The sequence below is a fragment of the Mucor velutinosus genome (assembly GCF_035048745.1).
Source record: "Mucor velutinosus strain NIH1002 chromosome Unknown tig00001547, whole genome shotgun sequence".
NCBI lineage: Eukaryota > Fungi > Mucoromycota > Mucoromycetes > Mucorales > Mucoraceae > Mucor > Mucor velutinosus.
In genome coordinates this window covers 1,254,870-1,281,845 of record NW_027041901.1, presented here as the reverse complement: position 1 = coordinate 1,281,845, position 26,976 = coordinate 1,254,870, and the positions used below count along the sequence as shown (strand labels likewise).

The following is a 26,976-nucleotide window of genomic DNA, read 5'->3' as shown; positions in this document are numbered from 1 at the left end:
AGCGGCAGCTTGCACTACCGATTGCCCTTGCGTAGCGTATCAAAAATACTGCTACTTTCATTTTAACCCCCAACTTACACATGAAATCCTTCATGTTATATGTGGATCTGATTCTTATGTGATGCTCTATATCCATATACACGTAATGACTTCATATAGGGGCAAGCAGCATTCTGGCATTACCCTTTTTTTTTTTTAGTTCTTAGTGTTCCTGGTACAGCAAAAATTGAGTGCATTTGAGCTGCGTTTTCTCGCGTTAGAAGCCGTTTTAGATCGTCAGAATAGCACCAAACAATGGCTCTCATTTAGCACTTGCTTTTTGACACCTTTGCTCAACTTTTTGGGGACCAAAAAAAACATGACCGAAAATCGACCCAAAAGCGTGAGGTATCCCTCATGGTTTTCATCGAAAATCAAACGATCGCGTTTTTCACCTTGATAATGAAAACTTTTAGTATGGTATATGTTAATTCAACATGTTTCTATCGATCTAACGTAATCCCTACAATCATTTTTGGGTGACCTTGAAATGCAAAATTTCGACTTTTTGGCCAGAAACCTCTTTTCATATTTCCATAAATTGCTCGATAAGTTTATTCAAAAAACTTGTCTTACTTGGCACCATTGGATGCGCCTTGAAAAGTACTCCAAAGATGCATTAGGGAGTATAGGTTGATCAACATATTTATGTAGTCGCATGTGACAAAACAGTCGAATCAAGTCGAAAACTATTAGAATTTGGCCAATCTGGAGTAGACTGAAAGTCTGAGTTGAAATTGATTTTGGCGGCTGGTGAGGCTGGCTGGCAAACTCAATGCCCTTTTCATCATGAAGGCAATACAATAATAGATGCTTTTGAAGCGTGTGGAAAGTAGGTGACAAATTACATAGCACTATCGCTGGCCATGCTTTTTTTATTGCATTCTATATTCAATAGCGCCAGTCTATTAAAATACTTGTTAGATCAACTTCTTTCCTTTTTGAGGCTTTGAAAGTGTCTAGTGACAATAAATATATTACGTTACGAAGAGCATTTCGACTCTTTGGTTGGTTTCCTAGCCTACGTTTCACTTCGGTAGAAGCCAAACTACGTTCAGATGGCTCGCGCTGCTGCAGGCCTTTGGCTAATATTGTAAAATAAATAATGGCTAAAATATTAGAAGAAACTTGATTGTTGATTGATAAAAAATCTCTAATCATATATATAAACCATGCCTGACAAATGCCTGGCAACTCAGTTTTTGTATTAGGGTTGTAAAAGTGTCTAGAGACTATAAATTTAATATGTTACGATATGGAGATGTTGTTCGCCAATATTAGGCGCAACTGTCTACGAGATAGCAACCATCATTCCCAATAAATTTTTTGTACAAATTTTAAGGATATTCCTCATCACTTTCCAAAATTGCTTGTTAGCCTTTGATAATAGCCTTTTTTAAACGAATTAATGAAATGCATACTGCCTCATACCATGTTGAAATGCTGCAAATCATGATTAGGAAGTTGCATTCACATGCATTTTGATGGAGGGCCGGGCTGACTGGCGTTGCCAGTTATTAAACTTTCAAAAAAAAACAAAAGTAAGTATTCAGACTAAGCAATGGTCCTTTTGGCTTTATGATTCCCAATTGATCAGCACCCCAATCAACATTGTCATTATTATTATCATCATTAGAAGGGCATTTCGGTCAGCTAACAGCAGCGCCGCCCGTCGCCCCAATTAGTTCCAACTCCGAAGAATCTTTTCTGCTCAAGATTGGACAAATCTTGTTTTTTTTCGACTTCTTTAATCTATTTTGTGAAACTCGACTATATGAATTGTGATAATCACCCTATGCTTCCTAATACAATCTTAAAGTACTTTTCAAGGCGCTTCCAATGGTGCCAAGTAAAATAGATGTTTTGACTGAAGTTATTGAGCAATTTGAGAGAATATGAAATGTGGTTTTTAGCGATAATGTCCAGATTTTGCATATGAAAGCCTCACAAAAGTGGTTTTAGAAGTTGCTTTGAATTGAGAGAAATATTTTGATTCAATATATACCATAGGAAAAGTCTTCTTTTTCAAGGTGAAAAACGCGATCGTTTGATTTTCAATGAAAACCATGAGGGGTGCCTCATGCTTTTTGGTCGATTTTGGGCCATGTTTTTTTTTTTTTTTTTTTTTTTTTTTGGTCCCCAAAAGTGGAGCAAAAGTGTCTGAAAGTTACTAGCACACGAGCACCATTGTTTGGTGTCATTCCGGCAGCTTAGAAAGGCCTATATGTCAAGATATGAAGGCTTGCAAATTGTCAAATTTGGCTATGTTTCATACGCTTGTTTGTCAAAAGGCGCGTTCTTGCTATGCTACAAAGACTTGAGGCATTGTATGCATTAATCCAGATTTAGAGCACACTGTTACGTCCAAACATTCAGCTGGAAATATTAGGGTACGTGTTATTGTTGTATCGCAGTATCATAGCATAACGATACAGCTTATTAGTAAGGCGATGGCGGCTGTAAGGTACGCTGAACATTTGAGGCGCAATCAATAATTTGCATGTAGTAAAAACTATATCATGGAGTTAGCTCAAATTCAGGTAATTCATAACTCGGCAGCTCAAATTACTAGGTGGTCTATATCGAATCCGATATTAAATATATTAAGTATTAAGGTGGTAATAGGTATAGTATATGTAAAATATGTAAATCTACTTGCTGCTAATTCTCCTCCTCTTCTTCTTGTTCTGCTTCCCTGCTCTGTATGCTCTTCTCCAAAGAATCGCAGTAATTTTGATACTTGATAATCTCATGGAGCATGTATTTCGACTTTGATTCCCAATTGGCAAATGCTCGCGTATGGTTCTGTCCTTTCTGCTGGAACTGCTGTACCAGTTAATACTCGCTAATGGAAATGCCATTGCATACGAACGTACCTTGACCATAATTTTCCGTTTAATTTCTCGATGCTCATTGATCTCTTCGTTCAATTGATTGACATACGTCTGCAGACTCTCAAATTGAGCCTTTTCATCCAATATACTCGATACCATTGTTGGTGCAGGTGGTATCCAATGTGATATACTGACAGTATCAGGGTCATGGAAATATTTGCCTGCGATTTTATCGCCACTCTCCACAGCATCCAAGTCCAGTATCACATCATTCAAGCAGCTGCCCCAACCATATTCCAGATTACCAACTCCACCTTGCAATGGCTCTTTGCTTTGACGTGCTGCCCAGTAATTACATGTTGACACCCACTCAACCACTTGCTCATTGGATGCTGCCTGAAACAGGTACACACCGCCATTTGGTTCCTGAATAGCAAATACATGCGGTCTTGATTTGTTGTAGCCGGGAGGAGGCAGTGCATTGGATAAGGAATGATTCAGTTCAATGGAGCCCATCAATTGAGAATATGCCTATTCAGCAGTGTGTGAGCTACTGTACATCAATGTAGAAATTAAATGGCTCACTTACCTCCCAGCGTTGAGCGCTGTCCTGTGAGACACCGCTGTAAGAAAGCGTTACATTTGGGTTGCTAGTGCTTCCAATGTTGGTGACATTCTGATAGTTCTTTGATAATGTGTCTGCTAAATTGGCAAAGCTGGCGCTGCTGGCTCTCAGAACATGGCGCTTACCAGATGATGCTATCGAATTGCTGTCATTGGCGTTCTCTGATTGTAAACCGTACATTTTCAATTCTCCTTGACCCACGACCAAGAGACACTCTCGCCATTCGCGATGCTTGGCCTTTTGGTTGGCACTTTCCAGTAGATGTTTTCGCATGACAACGCCTTCTTTGAGGTAGGGTGGTCGATTCGCAAACAGATCAGCAGAGTGTTTATCCATAAAATTCATCATATGAATTGGATGAGGTGAGAGCTGTGATCCATTACTGCTGGCAATAGTCGATTTGGGAGACAGTGTGCCTGCATTGGAATGGCTGGAGCAGAACGAGTCTCTACGGTTGCTGTGTATGGATTTACTGCTATGAGGCGATGCAGGGTATTGCTGGCGCGTATTGGAGCTGGAGCTTTTTCTTGGCTATCAAAAGGAGATATGAGACTTGTTCATGCAAGCGCGTCTCTCGCTGTGTTCAACTTACGGAGGGTTCGTCTAAGAATAGCATACTTTCACGAGTTGAACCATTCTTGTGTATCATTGTGTTTAAACTACGTTTGATATCAATCATACGCTTTCCGCCGATAATACTCATGCGTTTATTGTTGCTGGCCGATGTCAGTACGGACAAGAATGCGTTGTCATCACCACTATTGGTGTTGTCGTCCAAGCCGTTCTGTTGCATAGGCTGCAATATCTGATAGTTCTTGACAGAGATGTACATGTCTTTAAGATAGGCCTCAATGTGTGCTTCCCAGGCCAGCATAAAATTAGGCTTCTTCGCTGCCCATTTAGGGTCTGTTTGCTGCTGGTCTCTGATGGTGGACATGGTGTTCTTGACAAAGGCCTGTCTTGTCATGCGCGTGTAATTACCTTGTGCCACATGTAAGTCCGTGTTGAGCAAGAGCAGCGAATACACTACAGTATAGACGATATCTAGATAGATGTTTGCTTGTGAGTCTGACTGTGCTCTCTCTATTTGGATTATACAGGATAGTTTGTACAAACCTGCACTCCCGAATATGGTTTTGGGGTTACACTGCCAATACCGTTTCGCGAATGCTTCGAGAATACGATCGATTTGTTGTGCTTCAGCGCGAAAGTATAACTTGGAGCACACCTTTCTAAATGATTCACATACACAAGCTGCTTGAGTCATGGGTCAAATGACAAAATACGCATTATACATACCTGAATGCGCTGTCGAGTCTCATGGTGGCAAATTCAAAGTAGTTCATGTATTCGTTCAGCGCGTTTGCATTTAATTCCTTGCTATAGTATCCGTTTAAGCATTTAAATTCACATGGGCAGTATATAAAGTACCTTTGGCCAAGCCATTCCGCAATTCTCTCCCGTTGTACAAACGATTCATCTTCTTCCCATAAGCGGGACGCACATTGCTTTGGATTATCAGGCTCTTCTACAGTATCAGTGATCTCAATCGGTTCGTCTTCGTCTTCCTCGTTATCCGCTTCTTTTGTAGTAGTGAGCAGTATATTTGGATTGGGTGGCAAGGGTCTTTGAGGCGACAGAGATTGACTTTTAGTCACTGGCACATCTTTTTCTGGTACAGCTGGGGGAGCAAGATCCTGCCTGTCAGTGGTGGTGGTGGTGGTTGATGAATTGGATTGTTCCTCATTGGCGTGGATGTGCTGTGATGCTTGTTGATCTGGCACACTGTACTTGGCACTGCCGTGTCCGCTGTGACGCTTCCAATTGATCATGGACTGAACAACATCTTCAGGTGGTGGACGACTTGTTCTTTTCTGTGCCTTGGTTTCGGTGGATGTGGATGCCAGAATACTGATCATCAGTCCTCCAGCACTTCCAAAATGGCCTCCGCTCAATCGTTTGGATAATCTTGCTTCTATCTTTTCCCTCTCAATATCTTCAAGTGACATGTCGGTGGCATCCAAAAAGACGTCGCTTTGTCTGTTGGTAGATTGATCATCATCGTCGTCTTCAAAAGAGCTGCTGCTTTCATCCTCATCTTCACTGACCTCATGGATAGATGAATCTTCTGTCACTAGGCGTGCTGGGTGTCTGGTTTGCATATTGTTGGCGACGATGGAGACTAGATCTGTGGTGGAAGCAGGCTCTACAGCAGGAATCACATCAGACGCGGTGGCTGCCAGTCGTCTGCTGTCTGATGGAGCGCTTGCAGTTGTGTTTACCTTGTCTGAAGACTTGTTCTCCTCCTCGTAAATGGACTCTGCACCAAATGTGCTGTAGACGGAGTAGGAACCCGTTGATTTGCGTGCGGTAGATCCAGTGGACCATCGTGGTGTCTCGTTGGTGGGAGGCAAGGGAGGAGGGGGAGGAGCAGAGTCGTCATCTTGACGCACTGCTGCTGTCTTGGATCTACTATAGGCTGATGGCTGCTGGCCGACCTCGTATTGGTGGTACTGAGGTTTGTACACATGGTTATTGGCGAGGAGAACTGGCTTATCACCCATGCTCAGATTGACGATAGGGGCTTTGGTAGGGGATGCGTATATGATTTGATTGTTGCTCGATCGTGCAAAGGGCTCCACTGGGGGGAGCACATAATCCTGGTCCTTTGTATCTACTGTCACTGCTGCTGCTGCTGAATCCTTGTTACTATTGTGAATCTGGTAGAACAAAGCACCGACATGGTCTCCATTCACTTTTTTATCGAGTGATTTGCTTCGCTTCTTTTTGAAAATGTTTCCAAATCCTTTGCTATGATTCCCGCTTGATTTCTATTGTGTATCATATATAATTAGAGATTTGATTGTTGAACACAAATTAAGGGTTTTGCACTATGAATGTGTGTGTGTGTGCAAGGGCAGCTAACCTTTTTTGAGTTTAAACCCTCTGATATCAAATCGTCAGTCCGAATACCAAGGAGTGTCTCATACTTTTTTCTAGGCACAGATGTCGTTGCTGTTGACGAGATGGTGCCTGAACTCGAGGCATTAGAAGCAATTGGCTTTCGTTTGATCTGCTGCTGCTGCTGTCCGTGAATGGGCGGTAGACTGGTGGTGATGTAGTGAGTGGAGGTGGATTTGGAGGGGGTTGGTATCGCATTAGGTGATTTGAAGCGAGACAAAAAGCTAGTTTTGGTTGATTTGTTACTACTATTCCACAGTGACGGCGAGGTGGATGTCGTTGTATCGGATTGCGACAGGTACGGCGCTGCTGACACGGACATGGACCTTCTTCTATTACTGCTGGTGCTCATGGTTTTCTTGTATGTATCTGGGAAAGGAAAGAAAGAAATGGAGTATAAGAATGAAGAGAGAGAGAGAGAGAGAGAGAGAGTGGAAAAAGATATAAATGGCCCTGGGAACACAAAAGGCATCTTACAATAAAATTACGCTTGGAGGAACAACAGAGCATTTGTGCGACAGAGATATGATTTGGCATACGTTTATTGTAATTGGCATTCAAGCACATGGACAAACGCATTCATTATCCCATTGTGTAGCATCTGGCAAAAACGCACATCAGCATGAACTCACAACGTTTCTTTATCCAATCGAGCGCAGATCATTTGGGAAAATGTCTTGGTTTGCTTGCTGCCTCCCCTTTTAAAACTCCTTGTAGATGAATAATCCCCTTATTCTAGCGACGTTGTGTCCTGAAAATAGTAGTACATTTAACCTTTCGATTTATTCATGGAACCTTGTCAAAGCCACATTGCTTGATTAATTGTGCTAATTAAATTTCATTATACGCTTAGGACGGTTACATTTGAACACCTGGCTTGGCGGGACGTGTTCACAGGTATATGTTATACACAACATTGCATCTTGTCAAGGTGAGTGTATAAAAGTGCAGACGTGTACAGGTTTTATTCAATGGTTGCATTTATCCAGTTAATGGTAAGCCGCACATCTCACAGCTCTCAATGCCTGGAGGGTTGGTAAATGTGCAATGTCTACAACTGACGGGAGCTGCTACTGGGGCTGCGGCGGAAGAGGAGGATCGACCACCGTTAGTTGACAATGAGCTGTCTGTTCCTTTATAAATAGCATCAGACTCTTGGCTCTTTCGTATGATGTTGTTCAATACCGTCTTACCTGCTTCCTTTAATACCATTTGAAGTGTACTCCAGCCATTCAGTTGGTTCAATTCATCAAGATTGCCGTCGGGACTGGTGACTATACGGCACAGTTGCTTGAATTCTTCGGGTGAAAGAGTATCTGTGGATTGAATAAAGCACAAGACATGGAAATCATCCAGAACCTTCTTTAATTCGTCTTGGGTATGTGCAGATTTGATGCATTTCGCGAGAGCCGAGATATCTTGATGGCTAAGACCCTCTCTGTTCTCTACAGGGAATGTGGATTCAGCGTTGAAGAGGGGTGATGGGTTGTGAGGGAAACCATGCGTGACCTACATGACGAAACTTATATAAGTCGTTGATGCCACATAGCACCACTGTAAAACTTACATTGACCAGCAGGTACTCCACTGGAAATGTGGGCTTGGCAGACTGCTTGACAAGCACGTTGTATTCATTCTTAAACTTGTAAAAGACTTCAGGGACATAGCGTTCATGAGGGATACTGTCTTTGACTCGCATAACAGATGGCTTTCTACTGGGCTCTATAATTTCTGCCTCCTGAAGCGCAGTCAGTGTATCTGATACTTGATATGCCTTGACATCAATGTTGCCTTCATTATCGCCCGAGATGACACAAGTGACAAACTTGGAGCTGTATTTACCAGACACTGAATGCTTGCACATGTTGGGATGACGACGCTGCATTTCAGCTGCAAATACACACTCCAGAGACGATAAGAAGTAGGAATTGACATGTCGCTTGACGACCACACTACCATTGCCTGTGCCATCATCCACCAAATCTGAAAAGATCATACCCACTTGCACTAATCCACAAGCTTCAGCTGCTTGGTTTACCTTGGCCTCTTGTTCCCATGGCAGTGTCAATTGAATGCCATCTGAGTGATCCTGCTGAGGTGGTTCGTAAATGGCTTCCACCACGGCTTTGATACCTAATGGTACATCGAGGTACGGCTCATAACGACCATATAAATAGCCAAATCGTTGAGATCCAGATTGACGCCAGTAGTTCAAGAAGGATTCAATCAGTGATGCTGAAGAGAATTCAACATGATCTACCATGCGATAGGTCTATATTTAATCGTCAGTTGTCACCCCTCGAGTAAGAAAAAAAGTGTACTTACTTGTCTTTGGAGTGTGATGGCACTGGGTTGGCATTTGGTACAAATTCCCTCAGGCCATGGAGCATGACCACCAGAGCATGGTACTTTGACTTTGAAGTTTTGTTCTTCCAATGGAGGTACACTGTTGCTGGATGCTGCAACATTCTTGGATTGCTGTGCTGCGTTGATTTGACGTAAATAGGCATGAAACGACATGTGCTTGATTTTGTTTTCTTCCAGATAGTTCGCATCATAAGGCTAATGACATGCATAGTCAATACCACATTCTTCCGCACATGTCAAGACTCGCAACCCTACCTCTAATGGCATACAGTAATCACACATGGCATTTTCTCCATGACGGCAGCTGTAAAAACACAATGCACAAGTTAGCTCGCTGTAATACGGATCAAGCTCGTATGTGATTATTTACAATTTAGGGTCCTTTTTGCGATCAATCAATCCTCTTTGCTTCTCTAAAAAGTCATCCACTTCATCCTGCTTGACATTGTTGGGCTTGACATCGTCTGAGGAAACAGTACCATTGATCGTTTGTTGCTGTTGCTGAAATTCCTGAGGCTCGACATAATGGATATATACAATATCTCCATGTCTATGAAAAGGGCCATGCCTTATAAATAATATGAAACGGCACATAATCATGATATTCATGCTTACTTGAGGCCTGCTTCATGGATGGTTTTATCGGCCAACTGAGATATAGAACCAGCAGTAGATGGATTCGGATCTTTTCCCATTGCCAATGTGGATATATCTTGGATCTTCAAGTGTTCAGCTATCTTTTGTGCAAGATCGCCAAAGGTTTCATCACCCTCGACTTGAACTCTGTTCATACCTTCTTTTGAACGTATACGAAGTAACTTTTTTCAAATGATGTGAGTCGGTCCTGTCATTGATACAAAGAAGCAATTTGATAGCTTACCATGCTGTGTTTAGTTTTTGCTCGATCAGCTCTGTAATTAATTGGGAACAGGGAGAAAGAAAAGCAACATGTGCTTCAATTGCATCGTTTTATACCTGAATTCAAGTACGCAACATACTAGTGACTGGTGCATATTACGCATCATCGTGTATTCGAAATGTCAATGATTGCTTTAAATGGCCTAAATTTTTAATGCTCAATGCCAGCCAAATTTTAGTTAAAAATTACAGCACTTTTCAGCTGTTAATATACCTGGTTGTTTAAACTTTGCTCTAGTCTTTTTAAATGGCATATTTGCTAATCTTAGCTACCTTTTTCCTTTAGTTTACATATGACATATGCTAATCCGTGAGGTTGTCGTCAAAATGATTTTATTCTCCGGTGGCCGCAGCTTTGGGCTGTTTTACGATCAAATTCGACTTGATTTTTACATCTCGAAAGTTTTCATTAAATAAAATAAGATTGATTTTACTGATAGTACTCTACATTACTAATATTTTTTTATTAGTTTTTTTTTTAAAGTGCATTTAGTGGTGCTAAATTAAACTATTATTAATATAATATTTGTTGGGTAATTCTTCAAAAAATAAAAATACATTTTTGATCAATAAGTCAAATCCTTGTATACAAAAGACTCATACCAACGCTTTTGGATGATGCATTGAACTTGTACAAGTAATTTGATATGATAAACGCCATAGTAAAAAGTGCCGTTTTTAGGAACAAAATTGCGATCGTTTGATTTTTCATGTTTTCTTTTTTTTTTTTTTTTTTTTTTTTGGATGATATTTGATTTATTAGAAATAAATTAAACGCATCAAGGGATGGACAAGTGTATGTAAACAAAGTGACGTGCCATATATAAGCTATTTAGAGTTTCCTAAGATTTGACAATCTTATCAATTCGGCGCGGATTTGGCGGCATACTACAGAGGGATCAAAAGGTATATAATTGTAGAGCTGTTGGAAGTGATTTCTCCAAATCATACGCATAATAGTGGCGAAGAAGTCGTATATAGTGAACTGCATATCGTAGCTGTATATGAGATAGCGGTCTAGTTTGAGGAGCATAATGTTGTTGTAGACGAGGCGAGGGTCAGCATTTTTGGGATAGCTGAGGAACTCATTGAAGGTGGAGTTCCATACATCGATCTTGTGAGCACAGCTAATTAGAAGATGTTTGGCATCTTCTACTTCGTTGCATAGATCGCAGTGATCAGACTCTAAATTGGGCAAGTGTCTTTGGAAGAGGGCGAGCTTATTAGGGGATTGCTGATGGAGCATCCGGTACCACAGATTACGAGCCGAGTAGTGCATGTCGTTTTTATAGAAGGCTGTCCATTGCTTTTTGGAGATGTTGTTGTTGAAGTGGCGGCCAACGTCTAATGTGTCCAATGACTGCATGATGAAACGAACGTTTTTGTTTGAGAGCTGAAGGATCAGATTTTTCATGTTTTCCATGAGGGGTAACTCATGAAAATTCGAGGTGTTTGCTGCACCAAAAAAAAAACGAGATAACGTGTCAGCAAGATGCTACTGATGGAAAGAAATCGTTTAGTGCCATTCTGGTTGTCTAAAACGGCCTACAAGTAGAGATATCTGCCATAACAAACCGTCTATTTAAGCTGTGATTTGCATATTTGCGTTTGATAAGACGATGTTATGATATGATATGGGGATACAAATGCATTTAGATCGTAGTTTTAGATGCAAGATGAGCTATGACATTCGAAAACTCAAATAGCAGCTAGAATTGTTCAGCATTTTGTGGATACAAATCGATAAAAGCACTGTATCAAAGCTTAACGCTAAAAGTGACATATTGGCAAGCGGTTTTTGCAATGAATTTGGCATGCTGCGATATTATTGCCTTCCATACAACTCTGATGTCCCTTTACTCAGAGTTGCAATGCTAAGAGTACTGCCTTAGCAAGAGGAGATCAAGTCTTGACCGCTGCTTCAAACAATTGCGATAGTCATACTTTAAATACTCTAAATTGACTTGTTGTGCTCATTTGAAGGCGCATGAAACCAACAAAACATAACTACTCTTACATATGTCAAGGTGTTGGGTTCCAAACGTTGGAAAGAAAAAGCCCCGAGAACGAACTTTCTACAGGCATCAATGTGTAAGACAAAAGACTAAAATCATGCAAGGCCTTGCACAGAAATAACCTTGTCGCAAATAACCTGAAACCGTACCTCCCAACTCTAATGACATTTAGCTTCTGCATTAGCAGATCGTATAACGTGGAACATTTATTAGTCATGTACATATTTACAGGCATTAATCTTCGTATCCTTCAGCAAATTGATCAATGTCAGATACATTTTCCTCTCCTAGTGAGACCATGTGATGTTGATGTTGATCAGATAATGGGTAAATTGACAGGATATTCGAGGGGGGCATGGCCGCATCGTCGGCACAATCCGACTGCGTTTCCTTTTCACTCTGTCTACGTATCGTCAGAGACGACGATGCATCGTTGTCATTGGCATCCGAGTCCGATATCATATTGTTGTTGTTGGTAACTGAATGGCGCCTTGGTGGTTCGTCACCGCTACTACTAATACTACCGCCTCTCTGTTCCTGATAATGGTACGCTGTCTCATACAAGGGGCTTCTTCCCCAACAGCAATAGTAATTGAAATACGAGCGATACTTGCTGGTTTCTTCCACTATGTCATCAATGACTCTGTCATAGTCTGCGCCGGGTAAACTGTTGTGTATCTCGAAAAACGAACGAAAGCTTTTGAGCGCCAAGCGCAGAGAGTTTTGAATCATGTTTCCTATAGGTCCTGAAGATCCAAATGGCAATGTATTGACCTGTTTGTGCACATCCACCATATTGCCCACATTATTTATAATGTCATACATGTATCTTGCCCACAGAATATTCACGCCATGCCATTTTTTCATCAATAGAGGAACTATAGAAATGAGAAACAATGATGAGATGACTTTGAAAATGATGTCATATTGAGTAGCAAAAGCTTACAGCGAGCAAAAAATTTGGAGGAGATCGGCCCCATATTGTTCAGCATTGGGTCAATATCTCGCAGTTCAACGTAGCCTCCGGGTTTTAGTAAACGCTTAATTTCCTTCATTACCGTCTATACGATTTGTATGAGAAAATGACGTTGTAGGTTAAGTGCCATCTATTCTTACCACCCAATCCTGTTCTGAGAAACAGGAGTATACTTGGCGCATATGGATGTAATCAAAGTAGTCGTCTGGGTATGGTAAACCTTTTGGATGAAGTATGTCATGTTGAGAGAAAAAGGTATTTGCTGGCTTGACTGTAGTCGGATAGTTTGCTAGGATATCGATACCGTAGAATTGACTGTCTGGAAATTCTGTTGCCATCTCTAGGATCCATGTGCCATTGCCACAAGCAATATCCAATACTCTTGGTGGAGATAAAGATAACAATGACGGCGAATCTTGCATCCATTGATGATGACTACTGCCCGAACTTCTTCTCGATTGATTGCTCGATAATAAATCCTTTACAGGAGCTAAAAAATTAGCACCAAACAGATACTTGTAAATAAAATGCTGCGAAACAAAGATTCCATAAAGAATGTTAAGAGAAATCCACTTGTCTAGGCATGCAAATACAACTTACAACTTGAACGAGCCTATCCAGCTCTTCCTCGTTATTAGGTAAAATGTACTTTGATCCCCTGCTTGATGTCGCTTCATCTGCCGTCTTGTAGTTGGACGTAGTTTTTGGATCGCTGTTGCTGTTAGGCGAGGGAGGCAATGATTCCTTGTACTTTTTGTGACATGTCTGGGCATCGTTTGTAGTGTGCATGTGTGGTAAGGCATCGTCTTTTCTGGATTGTCGTGAAAACGTCCTTGACAATCTGCCATTGTGGGAAGCTGCTGAATGAGTATTACCCATAGAAAATAAGGGATAGTAAATGATAGAGAAAAAGAGAGCTATAGTAGAAATAAGAAAAAAGAGAATGTTCAATAGACATGCCTTGGCTTCTTTTTCTTTAGAAAAAAAGATCAAGTTGTGTATCATCCATTTAAGGAAAGCTTCATCAGCCAATCAACGCTTAAATTCATGCAATGTACATTGACATGGTACTTGTAGCTTTACAGTTTTCTGAAACCAGGATTTCACGTGAATCAAACAAAACAAAAAATATAAAAGCTTCGGTCAATCTTATACACCTTCCCTTTTTTTTTTTATCACACAATTATTCCATCAAGAAAATGCCACCAAACCCTACCAGAGTCCCTACTAGAAGAACATCTCGTCGCTTTTCATCTGCCCATGTCCCTTTGCCTGTCTATCTTGGTATTGATGTAGAGATAAGAGATGATAGAACTAGTTATTACGCTCTTTCCGTCCATGACGGCATGTACTCTACTGATTATTATGAAGGTGAATTGATGACACATGATGCCGTCAAGGATACCAAGGAAGTCATTCTTGAAGCATTTGCGAAATTGCATGGTGTGGTGGAGCTGTATGCTATGGCTCAAAACTACAAGGTCCAGCTTGTTGCCTGCTCATATGACATTGCTAAAGGGTTTGTCCAAGACGAAGGGGATTTGGTGGATCTCGAAGAGTGCTCTATCATGACTGATTACTGGAAAGATTTGGATGCCATCCCATTCCGTGTGCTCACTCATGGCAATTCTCCCGACGAGCGAGCAAGTGCTGCTGTTAGAAAGGCTGTAATGTGGTTGAGTCCCAAGTATCCTGGGAACTTGCCCCGTATTTCAGTTGGTTATCGACATGAGGTTTGTGTTTTATATTCTGTCTAAATTTAACATCATATTGACGTTTGTCTCATTTTGTGCTACCTCATTTTCTGAATTGGGATCTCCCAGGTTGAAGGTAATGTATAGTTGATGAGGATCCATCATGTGAAGCATCAACATTGAAAAATCGTACCATTTTTTGGCTCTTGTGTATAGTTGATTTCAATCATATTATCCATATGGTCAAGCAAAGCGACTACCAGAACACTGTCTGCAAGGAAACTTGGGATGTGTTTCAACAGATGGCCACTACATTCAAGGAAAAGAAATTAAGGGTATCTTATTTCAACTCAACCCCTCAAGGTGGCGGAGGTAAGCAAGCGCACACTGCATTATCATACTAGCTATTTCACACAAGTCTAACCTTACATGTTGATTTTAGTCGCTCTAATGCGTCATGCCTTATTGAGATTCCTTCATTTAAACGATGTCGAGGTCCACTGTAAGTGAACTTGTATTTTAACGTGGTGATGAATTAGCATGTACCGACATCTTCTATTTTATTCTTTGTGTAGGGTACGTTGCTCGCCCCAAGCCCGAGGTATTTGATATTACCAAGAGAAAGTTCCACAACGTCCTTCAAGGTGTTGCTGACCCTGATGTCTGGCTGAGTGACGAGGATAAGCAAGCCTTCATTGAGTGGTCTGATGAAAATGTAAAGAGATTCTGGTTAGACGACAAAGGTCCCATCAAGAACTCGGATGTTATTGTCATTGACGACCCTCAAGGTAACAACATGTGTCACTGTTTGGTGTGGTACAACTGCTAATATTTCTGCAATTGCATAATTAAGTCTGTGGTATCATCCCTCACATCCGTAAACATGCTCCAAACACAAGAATCATCTTTAGATCTCATATTGAAATTCGATCCGACTTGATCAAAAACGAACCAGAGGGCTCCACTGCCAATACTTGGAAGTAAGTCTTTATCACATGTGTTATTACAAGGATTCCGATTGACCCTCTGTCTACCTTAGCTTCTTGTGGCAATTCATCAAACAAGCTGATCTTTTTGTTGCCCACCCTATCAAAGGTTTTATCCCAGAGAGCGTTCCTTCTCGAAACACAGTTCTACTCCCCGCTGCTACTGATCCATTGGACGGTTTGAACAAACCCATGACTGATTGGTGTATTACTTACTATCAATCTGTCTTCAATCGTGTCTGCGTCGATCTGGGTGTGAATGAGATTGATTGGTATAGACCCTATATTGTTCAAGTTGCTCGTTTTGATCCATCCAAGGGTATCCCTGATGTGCTCGAGGCCTATCGTTTGTTGCGTGAGAAGATGGACGGTGAATTTGAAGACTATCGTATTCCTCAACTCGTTATTTGTGGTCATGGTAGTATCGATGACCCTGATGGTACCATCATCTTTGAACAAGCTCAATCTATTATCGAATCTGCAAAGTTTTCCACCATTGCAAGCGATATCGCTGCTGTTCGCTTACCCGCATCGGATCAATTGCTGAATGTGATTATGCGTGGTGCTTACGCTGCACTGCAATTATCTCACAGAGAAGGTTTTGAGGTCAAGGTAACTGAGGCTCTGCATAAGGGTGTTCCTGTTGTTGCTTATAACGCTGGCGGTATCCCTCTCCAAATTAAGAACGATCAAGATGGTTTCCTCGTGCCCATCGGTGATTACCAGGCTGTTGCTGATACACTGTACAGACTCTTTAAGGAGCCCGAGTTGCACGCCAAGATGAGTGCTAACGCAAAGAAGTGTGTAACAGAAGAGTACTTTACCATCTGGAATTCCATGTCTTGGCTTCACATGTTCCTTGAGTTAACACAAAATCAAGAAAACAAGGACCATAGAGAGGGTGGTTTGAATAATTTGAGTGCTTTGGATGGCACCAATCTTGGTAACGAACGAAAGGTATCTGAGCTCTGGAGAGAACGATACAACTATCCTATCAAAGAGTAATATGCATACATAGATTATAAATTGAGAATCTTTTTTTTTTTTTTTTTACTTTTTACTTTGCTATACATCTGTAACCTTAATAAACCCTTTTCGAAGGCCTCTTTGTAGGCTGCTATTGACTATGATTTGGCTTGACCTTGGATATGCTAGCTTGTTCACCATGGTTATAAAAGAATAGTTGGAGCGTCGTTGAATTGATGGCAGTGCAATGAGAATGATTTCGCTAATTTCCAATGAGCCTGCATTTTGATGTTATTGCATACCTTACTAAATACTGAAATCTCGCTGGATTATCAAGTGAGTGGCCTCCATAAGTAGTCTGTCGTTGTAGGTCTGACTTTCCTACGATGCTCCATGACTGTATCAACAAGAAAAATTTGTACATGGACAGATGGCATACTTACATTGCCTCTTACTGCTCGAAAGTATGAAAACCACAACAAAATCTGGGTGCACTTGAGCCGTGGTTTCTCGTACTAGTGGCCGTTTCAGGTCGTCAGAACAGCGTCAAACGGTTACTCTCACCTAGCACTAACCTGTTGATACATTTGCTCAACTTTTTGGGGACCAAAAAAAAAACATGGCCAAAAATCGGCCAAAAATCGGCTAAAAACCATGAGGCACCCCTCATGCTTTTCATCGAAAATCAAACGATCGCGCTTTTCATCTTGATAATGAAGACTTTTACTAAGGCATATAATAAATCAAAATGTTTCTATCGATCTAACGTAACCCCTGAAATCATCTTTGTGGGAATTTGATATGTAAAGTTTCGACTTTTTGGCCAGAAACCTCTTTTCATATTTTTATGAATTACTCAACAAGTTTATTCAAAACATTTATCTTACTTGGTACCATTGGATGCGCCTTGAAAAGTGCTCCAAAGATGCATTAGGGAGTATAGGTTGATCAACACAGTTTATATAGTTGAATCTGAGGAAGTTGATCGAACAAGTCGATTTTTTGTCAGTTTGGCCAATCTGAAGCGAATGCGGAGCAGAGCTTTAAGCAGCTTTTGGCAGCTGTGGCTGGCAAAATCGATGCCACAACTATCATTATAAAGACAATCGATGTTTTTAAAAGCCCATAAGAAAAAAGTTGCGATTTGAGAATTATTATGGCTTCGCCCGACCACTCTCCTTACACCAGAAATGAAATGCATGACAAGTTTGATTACAGCAAATGCGAATATCAATTTATATACTGTTTCATGAGCATTTTTACGGTTGACAACTATACATTGATTCATTGATCTTTGTCAGGTTTCTTTCTTGTGTATCCCACGTGCAAAAACAAAATGTAGACTAGAGATAAGAGAGCAGAGAACAGAGAACAGAAATTAGAAACATGATGCAGCGATTTTTCAACCAAGTATGCCTCAGATGTGATTGTCTGCATGAAAGGGTCCATTCCGATTTGAGTGAATGATATCTAGTACCGACAGACAACGATAAAGGAAAACAAAAGTGAGTTTTTCCTGTCCTTGATTGAAAAATTAGAAAAAATGCAGTGCCTAGGATACATTTGCACAGGGAGACATTCGTCAACTTGATCATCGAGGTATTCAGTGGCTGATCCCCTCCTACTATATTCAGAGCGTTCCTATACCGAATGGGCTAAATGATCACAAAAGTCATCTAGTATTCAACCATCAGTAGCCAATTACCCAACTAATTGACCGGATACAGGACCCAGAAGCTGCGTTAAGAAGAAATCTAACCAGCCTTTTCTTCTAGCACTGCCATTTCCTACTCAAACCTCAAGTGAACGTTTGATCCAAAGCGACACATATAATGACCGGTTGTACTGGTATACAATATCCACATCATTATCCACGCACCCGACTACGTAGACGTGCAGCAGCTGTCAGCTCCCTTTGTTGACCCCGTTTGAATATCTCTCTTGATTGCGTCTAGCGAACGACTCCACCTGTACAGCTGTACCCAGCGGCAAATACTTCCTTTGAGTGCGGTTCCAGCACTAATTGGATGCTTGAAAACTAATCCATGCTCAGTGGCTGATCCCCTCCTACTATATTCAGAGCGTTCCTATACCGAATGGGCTAAATGATCACAAAAGTCATCTAGTATTCAACCATCAGTAGCCAATTACCCAACTAATTGACCGGATACAGGACCCAGAAGCTGCGTTAAGAAGAAACCTGACCAGCTTTTTCTTCTAGCACTGCCATTTCCTACTCAAACCTCAAGTGAACGTTTGATCCAAAGCGACACATATAATGACCGGTTGTACTGGTATACAATATCCACATCATTATCCACGCACCCAACTACGTAAACGTGCAGCAGCTGTCAGCTCCCTTTGTTGACCCCGTTTGAACATGGATGGCTGCCCAATATCTTCCTTTGATTGTAAAAATATGAAAAAAAAAATATGAAAAAAAAGTGTTGTTTGTTTACCAACAAATATAAGAGATTGAAATATGGTGACGTTTCTTTTTAGAATCATGTCTTTCGCAAAGCCGCATGGTCACTCACTTACACAACTTTCATTATGACATACGAGCCTTTCAGCACTTCGGGTGGTTTCCTGACCTACGCTTCGCTTCGGTGGAAACCAACCTACGTTCAAACGGCTGGCGCTGTCGCGGGCCTTTGGCTAATATCCCAAAATTAATATAGCTAAAATGTTAGAAGAAGAACCCTGATTGTTGATTGATATATAATCACTAATCATATGAGTGTTTATGCTTCGGATGGTTCTCACCGAAGCGTAGCGAAGGTAGAGAACCAACCTGCACAGCGACAGCTCGAGCTACCGGTTACTCTTGTGTATCTTATCATAATACTACTACGTTCAAGCTGACCCTCTACTTACACATGAAAACCCTTTATAATATCTGTGGATCTGACTCTTATCTGATGCTCTACATCCATATACACGTAGCTACTTCATATACGGGCAAGTAGCATACTGGTATTTCCACTTTTTAGTCCTTAGTGTCCATAATACAGCAAAATTTGAATGCATTTGAGCTGCGTTTTCTCGCGTCCAAGGCGGGTTTAGATTGTCATAATAGGACCAAACACTTGCTCTCATCTGACAGTTACTTTCTGACACCTTTGCTCAACTTTTTGAGGATCAAAAAAACATGAACAAAATTCGACCAAAAAGCATGAGGTACCCCTCATGGTTTTCATCGAAAATCAAACGATCGCGTTTTTCACCTTGAATATGGAGACTTTTGCTATGGTATATCTTGAATCAAAATGTTTCTCTCGATCCAAAGCAACCTCTGAAATCATCGTTGTGGGACTTTGATATGTAAAATTTCGACATTTTGGCCAGAAACCTCTATTCACATTTTCATAAATCATTTGATAAGTTTATTCAAATCATCTATTTTACTTAGTACCATTGGATGCACCTTGAAAAGTACTCTAGGAAAGCTTAAGCATTTTTTTTTTTTTTGTAGGGGAGTCGAGCTCCAGGTTTTATTTAAAGTCCTTTAAATGTCATACTGAGGGATAGAAAAGACTGTTGGTGGACCCAATGTCTGCAATGAAGGGGAATAAGATATTTTTGAATTAAGTTGGGAAAGAAACCTACTACTAATAAGGTGCGACTCCTAGAGCCAGTACAGTCTTGCGGAAATCGTCAAAATATAGATCATGGATAAGAGTACAAAACACCAAACGAGGACATCAGTACTACGTCAAAAAATCAAACAACTTGCGTTCACCAGGATTTGAACCGGGGATCCTTCCGTTGGCATACGGGAGTTCTACCACTTCGCCCTACCACCAGGGGCATCGTATTAGGAAGCGTAGGGTGATCATCGCAGTTTATATAGTCGAATCTCATAAAATAGATTAACGAAGTCGAAGAAAGACGAAATCCGCCAAATCTTGAACAGAAAGAATAAACTGAGTTTTAATTGATTTTGGCGGCGGCTTGCTGCTGGCTGACCTAAATGCCTTTCTGTTGATGACAATGATGATTGCAATGCTGATTAAATGGGGATCATGGAATTGAAAGGACAATCGCTTAGCACAAATACTTTTTTGGGGGAGCTTTGCCTCATAAAAGTGTCTTTTGCAATGACAAAATCTCAAAAAAGTCTCTGTATATCTTACACAAGTCTTGTATTTACGCATGGCAAGCTTTATGTCACCATTTCAAGAGCAAAACCAGCGAATGGATGCCTCCCCCTCCTGACTCTAATATAGTCTTTTTTTTTTTATTATTAACTGATTGTTTAGAGTTTACTTGATATACCAGCATTTTATTATATCTGATTTGGAATGTGTTTGGCGAGCCCACAGGGCGACGCCGTCATCGAGCGTAGCGAGATAGATCGGCTAGTAAACAGTTACTACGATTGCTCATATATTTAGCTAGCCAGATTTGTATTTTGAAATTTCATTCAATCTTTAAAAGCAGAGGACTCATTTGAGAATGGCCCATTTTTGCCATGTCAATTCACCGCGTGTGCATAAGATACAATTAAAGAGTGTTTACTATTGTTCTGGGCAATATTGGCTGATATGCTACGCAATATTATGCCATTTGCGTAATTTGTAAAAGGCCAGCGAACCGTTACTTACATTGGTACCTTTTCCACCTCGAGCACTCTAGGTATGAATACTGAAATAGTCAGATAGATTGAAAATTGGTATTAGCCATATATATATATTTGATTTATAAAACAGTCTATTTATCTACTAATAGAAATATATAAAGTCCAAGTATTTAGTAGAGCAAATTCCATCTCATGCCAATGGAGGTACATTAGGGGGTAAGCTACTCTACAGAAGAAGTTCGGCTTGCACACCAGGTATTCCACCAAAATATTTTAAAGGGCTGTAACTGAAATTTTCAGGTTAGCATCCATTTCTAAAACGATAAATGTGCCAGAATGAAACCTTCCAAAAGCAGACTTTTGTTTACTCTTTTTGTTGAAGGAAGGCTAAATATTAAAAAAAAAAAAACACGGAATGAGTATTACGTGGAATTGGGGAGTTGCCCTGTAGCTTTTCCCCTTCCTCCTTCCGCACAGACGCTTTGTACATATATACTTCAAGTAGGGTATGTCCATTATGATCATCATGGTCCTTTTTGATTATGTACCTGATTTTGTTCCTTCTTCCGGTCTTGGTAAACTTTGTGTATGGCAATTGCGGAATTACCAAGATGCGAACCCACAACAGCCGAGAAATGAAAGACTGAAATGGTACATGAACAGTTGGTATTACTATTTGTATTCTATAATGATCGAGAGAGAGAGAGAGAGAGGAAATCAGAATGCTCAAGATCAATTTTTTCAGAGCTACGGAAAGATATGCTCAACATGTGTATTGATTTTTGAGTTTTATTTCCAGGCCATATTTTTAATTTCATATTTCCCCTTCTCTCTTTCCTTTTTCTTCTTCACTTGATCTCATTATTTCTCACATCGGCTTTGTTTATTTGTCTACCATCTTGCTTGATTTCAGAGTGAAGAGTGCAATAGACAATTTCGAGCCATTTAACCTCACATGCTAACAAAGGATCTGACGCCTAACCCGAAGGCTGTCAATATTATCCGTCCATTCAACCATCACCAGCACGCACAACAACAACCACAGCAGCAGCAGCAGCAGCAGCAGCAACATTTATTCTCCAGCCAGTTCTCGTCTTCACAAATAATACAGAGACAGCCTAATTTTTCATCATCAACCAACTCTTCCTCTTGTACTTTTTCAACCGCGTCAACAACTACAACTAGCAATACTGTCTATAATACCCATCCAACGCACCACAATACCACAACAACTACTCCCATGATACGCCAGCCTTCTTCTGAAACTAGTCCGGGGCTTTCTTTCTTTTGTCAATCTTCTACCAACACTCTTACAAAGACCAACGTTAGCCAGTATCCTTTCGAAAATATGCATCAAAAGCAATCTCAGCAACAACCCCCCTTGGTAATAAGTCGAATCAACTTGTCTAATTTTAATCGTCGTCCTACAATACAGACCGATTTGGAGCATGGTATTACCACATTAGACGACGCTGATGATGAGAATGGCGAGGATGAAAACAAGCATGCTAGCATTGGGGAGGATGAAGGCGACGACGACGACGAGCTTGACATAGATATGGCTATAGACGATATTGACGACGATACACAAATGAACACTACCTCAAGGACCACTGAAGAGGAGACGTATCAAAAAGCCCATAGGATGCCCTCATCATTTACACCTGGATTTGGCATCATGAGTGGAGGTCTGGGATCATTTTTATTGAGAGGTACAATAGCAGTACAGGCCAAACCGCAGCCAGTGGAGGATGCCAAAGTGCATAGAAAGGTATAGCTCTGCATCAGTTACGATGGATGTCATGCTCAGGATGACTCTTGTTTTGCAGATCGAGGATTTGGAGATTGAAAAAAAATCACTATTGACCTTGAATCAAACATTGGAAACAGTAGTGAAGGAGCAATCAAACACGATCAGTGATCTACAGAGTAGACTAGCTGCGTAAGTGTGATATAAAAGGGGCGGGTATGAAAGAGAGGATTATCGAGGCTCATCATTCATGCAGGATAGAGAGGCCACTGACTCCCGGATTAGACACAAGCTCCAGCAAAAATGGTATTATGGTATTATATTTATATATATTAAATAAACGGCCATATGACCTTTTTATTTTGCTCAGCTTCTTTGCTTTTACTAACCTCATTCTTTCAAGTCCTCTCCTGATATACTTGAACCAACTGATCTAGAGCGATATTTGCAAGACGAAGATGCCGCCTTTGAACGGATCCGGTCCATGCTACTGGAACTCATTGAGCAGGCTCAATCTGCTGTTACGCAAACCAAAAAAGTTTCAGGTCGTGTCATTACCGACATTGATGGTAATTATTTGGAAAGGGTGTTATATGTAGTAGAGAGGATCAAATGATATTTACAATGTGAGATATAGGTCAATACAGGAACATGAAACGGAGCGACGCTGCTCCTCATGCTCGACCCAGATCAGTCATTGGTGACAGAAGCTCCAGCACAAAAAGTTTGCATCAGCAGAAAGTATCAAGAAGGACATCACTTGGAAGCATAAGCAATGCATCTACCACCCCATCAATACATATCAATAATACGTTGAATAGCTCGCGAAGACTATCATCATCACCTACTTTATATAATTCAACAATATCAACTACAACTAACAAGCCTCATTCATCACCTTCAACATCTCCTATACCAAATAGACGCTATTCAATGCAGCGTTCTGTCTCGAGATCCTCCTCTCCTGCTGCTCTAAATACAGATTTCAGTGGAAATTCGAAACAGCAAGCTCCTGCGCCAAGAGCATCGAAATATACTAACCACAAGCATAAAACAGCAACACAACACGATTCTCAAACCAGAAAATGGCTCAACTGAATCGCTCTATCTATGAAATTATGTGCCTTTTTCTATTACGCATGATAGCTTCTTTTTTTTTTGTATGAAATTTTAATATTATATGTTATACCACTACCACAACCCCCTATTTTTGTTTGCATTTTCTATACATCTATATTATATTATAAACCTCCATGAAATCCACATTCATCTTCTCTGAAAAGAAAAAATTAGACCATGACCCAATGACTCGGCAATACAAGATCTGCATTCGATATCAATTCAACCATCGTCGCGGAAAAAGTGCTTTACATAAGCTTTTATTGTTCCAGCATGATTTCAGATGACTCAAAGCTCAAAGGATGGGCACGATACATGTCAGTTTCTTGCAGAGACTTACCAAATACAGGCAATCAAAGCTTAAATGGCTCAGTTTTCTCATGGATCTGGTTGCATAAGTCGCACAAAAATTTAATACATGTTAGCGTAATTTGATTAAAAATCAGGAAGCACAAGGTTTTGATACAACATTTGTAAGCGCATAAATGGCCCATGTTATTAATGTCAAATATATATATGTATAAAAGATGAAAGACACCTTTCAGATTGATTACAATACAAGAAGAAATCCAGATAAGAAAAAGATTGAGGGATATAGAAAGCTAAATAATAGGAAAACGAGTTTGGGAAACGTGGATGGATGAGATAATGCACAGATTGTATTCACAAAAGACGCAAAGACGTCTAAAGCTTGTTGGCAGAGGGGTTGACGTTTTGGAGAGGCCATTGATAGTTCACCTTGGTATCGCGATGGTAACCGTACTTTTTGACAAAGTCATCCAATTCCTTGGGACCTCTTGAGCCATACTTGTAAGGCTTGATTTGCACATCAGCGTCGTGTCTGTCAATCTTGTGCAGCAAGGGAGTGAAAATCTTCCAGGCACGATCAAGCTCATCATCACGCACAAAGTTGGAGTGGTCGTTACGCAAGACATCAAGGATAAGTGATTCGTAAGCATCGGGAATAGATAAATCGGCATAACGAGAGTGATAAGACAAATCCAAATCTGTTTGGATGGTTTGGTAAGACAAACCAGGTTGTTTGTTGTTGAACTTCATGTAGACAGCTTCATTAGGTTGAATACGGATGACAAGCTCATTACGAGCAGAACCGCCGTACAAATTACCAGCAACGTGGTGGAACTGCAGACGCACTTCAACCTTGGCTTCGTTCAAGGCCTTGCCAGCCTTCAAGATGAATGGAACACCCTCCCAACGCTCATTGTTGATCCAGCATACTGCAGCAGCAAAAGTAGGTGTAAGGCTGTCCTTGTTCTTGAGTGTCTCGTCCTCGAGGTAGCCAGGCTTTCCGTTAGCACCAACATACTGACCCAACAGAGTGTCTTCGATAGCGATGGGTTGAATGCACTTGAGGACCTTGACCTTTTCGTCACGAATGGCTTCAGAATCTGTGGAGATGGGTCTCTCCATGGCGATTAATGTGAGAACCTGGAGTAAATCTGCAATTTGTTTATCATTTACGTTAGAGCTTATCTGTCCCATTTTCCCACCCTCATATGCAAAATCACTTACGGTTTTGAATCACATCACGAATGATACCAAACTCATCAAAGTAGCCACCACGACCCTCAGTGCCGAAGGGCTCCTTGAAGGTAATTTGCACATTATCGATATAGGTACGATCCCATGCATGGCCAAATAAGACATTGGCAAAGCGAAGGTTCATGACATTCTTGACCATTTCCTTACCGAGATAGTGATCAATACGATAGATCTGTATTTGATTTTGTGTTACAGTCAGTAAAAAGGAAAATCCCTGTTGTACATGGTAGGATGACTCACCTCATTCTCTGAAAAGAGTGCGCCTAATTCTTTGGCAAGGTGATTTGAGCTCTCAGAGTCCATACCAAAAGGCTTCTCGACCACGAGACGGTTACTACCCTCCTTTGCATATACATTACGCTTTAATCCCTTGGCAACAGGGATGAAGACAGAGGGAGGCAGGGCCATGTAAAAGACACGATTCTTCTTGCCGCTTGGAACGCCACGCTTCGTCTCGCTCTCTTGGATGAACGTGTCCAAGTTTTGGTAAGAGGCATCATCGTCATACTGACCAGAAACATAGCTAGCGATAGACTTGAATTCGTCCAATTTGGCCTGATCATCGCCCACTTTAATGTATTGAGTAACACGCTTCAAGTATTCCTCATGATCCATCTTTGTGCGTGCGTAGCCAACAATCTGCACATTTTCAGGCAAGAAGCCATTGCGATAGAGGCCAAACAAGGCAGGGTAGGTCTTTTTCTTGGCAAGATCACCAGAAGCACCAAGCACTAGTGTGAATGACAATGTCAGATTGATCTAAACTAGCAAGTGACAGGGGGAATGAATGTGTCACTTCCTTACCGATGATGGTGACAGAGCCTTGGAGCTCTTTTGCGACTTGATCACGAAGCAATTGAACAGCAGAAGACATTTTAAAAGGTGAAATAGAGTAAAGAGAGAAGAAGGAAAGAAAAAAGAAAAAAGAAGACAGTTTTATATAGTGTGGTCTAATTTGCAAGATAATGTATTTATAAGCACTTTCATCATCCTGTTATTATAATCCAAAAGGTTAAATTTTTTGATTTACGCCCGAAATTGAAATCCATCTCTTGGTCAGGTAAATCAATCCCAACCATGGCTGCAGCAGTTAAGTCTTGTACAGACGCACACACAAACACACACACACAATCGAGTGATGAACCATCCCATCTGATCACGGCAAAGGTAGTTTGCATTTTTCCATATGGACAATTTCAGGGATTTCCCAACTTTTATTTGCTTTTTTCTCCTGTATTACAATCCATTGTTTAGTTACACGTAGTGACACGTTTCCCATTAGCAACATGGGCAGAGATGATAGAATCAAAAGGACTGGCTTAAGCCTAAATGACCTCTCCACGGAACAATATTACGCAAACGCGAATACAGCCAATCAAACTTGGAGCATTTATCAGTTTTGGGGCTAAATGCATCTCCTACATCTACTTTTGATTGGACCCTGATGAGAAGACGTCAAATGAATGGACCCTGAATGGATTCGACATTTTGATAAAGAATAGTCTGCTACACATCGTTGCCTAGGCAGCGTAGTCCATTGAAGCCCTGAATACACATTGGAGCCATTGCAAGTTACTAGGA

General features: G+C 40.8%; 8 protein-coding genes across 8 annotated transcripts; 3 read left to right on the top strand and 5 right to left on the bottom strand.

The window, feature by feature from the left end:
• Nucleotides 1-2,700: 2,700 nt before the first annotated feature.
• Nucleotides 2,701-6,811, bottom strand: RPL26A_4 (60S ribosomal protein L26A; the record flags this gene model as incomplete). Its single annotated transcript, XM_064826128.1, has 8 exons — nucleotides 2,701-2,862; nucleotides 2,916-3,404; nucleotides 3,463-4,029; nucleotides 4,091-4,542; nucleotides 4,615-4,730; nucleotides 4,798-4,878; nucleotides 4,930-6,329; nucleotides 6,425-6,811. The coding sequence occupies 8 exons, from the start codon at nucleotides 6,809-6,811 to the stop codon at nucleotides 2,701-2,703; spliced, it is 3,654 nt and encodes a 1,217-aa protein (XP_064687642.1).
• A 629-nt stretch (nucleotides 6,812-7,440) lies between these two features.
• On the bottom strand, nucleotides 7,441-9,709 carry ATC70_006859 (uncharacterized protein; the record flags this gene model as incomplete). The annotated part of the gene is made up of 8 exons (XM_064826127.1): nucleotides 7,441-7,592; nucleotides 7,653-7,968; nucleotides 8,027-8,731; nucleotides 8,785-9,021; nucleotides 9,082-9,130; nucleotides 9,197-9,376; nucleotides 9,442-9,644; nucleotides 9,707-9,709. The coding sequence occupies 8 exons, from the start codon at nucleotides 9,707-9,709 to the stop codon at nucleotides 7,441-7,443; spliced, it is 1,845 nt and encodes a 614-aa protein (XP_064687641.1).
• An 867-nt stretch (nucleotides 9,710-10,576) lies between these two features.
• On the bottom strand, nucleotides 10,577-11,110 carry ATC70_006858 (uncharacterized protein; the record flags this gene model as incomplete). Its single annotated transcript, XM_064826126.1, has 1 exon — nucleotides 10,577-11,110. One exon carries the CDS (start codon nucleotides 11,108-11,110, stop codon nucleotides 10,577-10,579), a length of 534 nt encoding a protein of 177 aa, XP_064687640.1.
• An 883-nt stretch (nucleotides 11,111-11,993) lies between these two features.
• Nucleotides 11,994-13,614, bottom strand: ATC70_006857 (uncharacterized protein; the record flags this gene model as incomplete). Its single annotated transcript, XM_064826125.1, has 4 exons — nucleotides 11,994-12,637; nucleotides 12,706-12,820; nucleotides 12,876-13,265; nucleotides 13,336-13,614. The coding sequence occupies 4 exons, from the start codon at nucleotides 13,612-13,614 to the stop codon at nucleotides 11,994-11,996; spliced, it is 1,428 nt and encodes a 475-aa protein (XP_064687639.1).
• Nucleotides 13,615-13,934: 320 nt separating this feature from the next.
• ATC70_006856 (GPN-loop GTPase 3) lies at nucleotides 13,935-14,492 on the top strand (the record flags this gene model as incomplete). Its single annotated transcript, XM_064826124.1, has 1 exon — nucleotides 13,935-14,492. The coding sequence occupies one exon, from the start codon at nucleotides 13,935-13,937 to the stop codon at nucleotides 14,490-14,492; it is 558 nt and encodes a 185-aa protein (XP_064687638.1).
• A 176-nt stretch (nucleotides 14,493-14,668) lies between these two features.
• FAA2_2 (medium-chain fatty acid-CoA ligase faa2) lies at nucleotides 14,669-16,420 on the top strand (the record flags this gene model as incomplete). The annotated part of the gene is made up of 5 exons (XM_064826123.1): nucleotides 14,669-14,801; nucleotides 14,872-14,931; nucleotides 15,005-15,217; nucleotides 15,283-15,409; nucleotides 15,469-16,420. 5 exons carry the CDS (start codon nucleotides 14,669-14,671, stop codon nucleotides 16,418-16,420), a joined length of 1,485 nt encoding a protein of 494 aa, XP_064687637.1.
• A 5,498-nt stretch (nucleotides 16,421-21,918) lies between these two features.
• Nucleotides 21,919-23,811, top strand: ATC70_006854 (uncharacterized protein; the record flags this gene model as incomplete). The annotated part of the gene is made up of 5 exons (XM_064826122.1): nucleotides 21,919-22,734; nucleotides 22,793-22,905; nucleotides 22,970-23,027; nucleotides 23,117-23,282; nucleotides 23,351-23,811. 5 exons carry the CDS (start codon nucleotides 21,919-21,921, stop codon nucleotides 23,809-23,811), a joined length of 1,614 nt encoding a protein of 537 aa, XP_064687636.1.
• A 705-nt stretch (nucleotides 23,812-24,516) lies between these two features.
• On the bottom strand, nucleotides 24,517-26,269 carry IPL1 (spindle assembly checkpoint kinase; the record flags this gene model as incomplete). The annotated part of the gene is made up of 4 exons (XM_064826121.1): nucleotides 24,517-25,292; nucleotides 25,366-25,567; nucleotides 25,636-26,126; nucleotides 26,200-26,269. 4 exons carry the CDS (start codon nucleotides 26,267-26,269, stop codon nucleotides 24,517-24,519), a joined length of 1,539 nt encoding a protein of 512 aa, XP_064687635.1.
• Nucleotides 26,270-26,976: the final 707 nt, after the last annotated feature.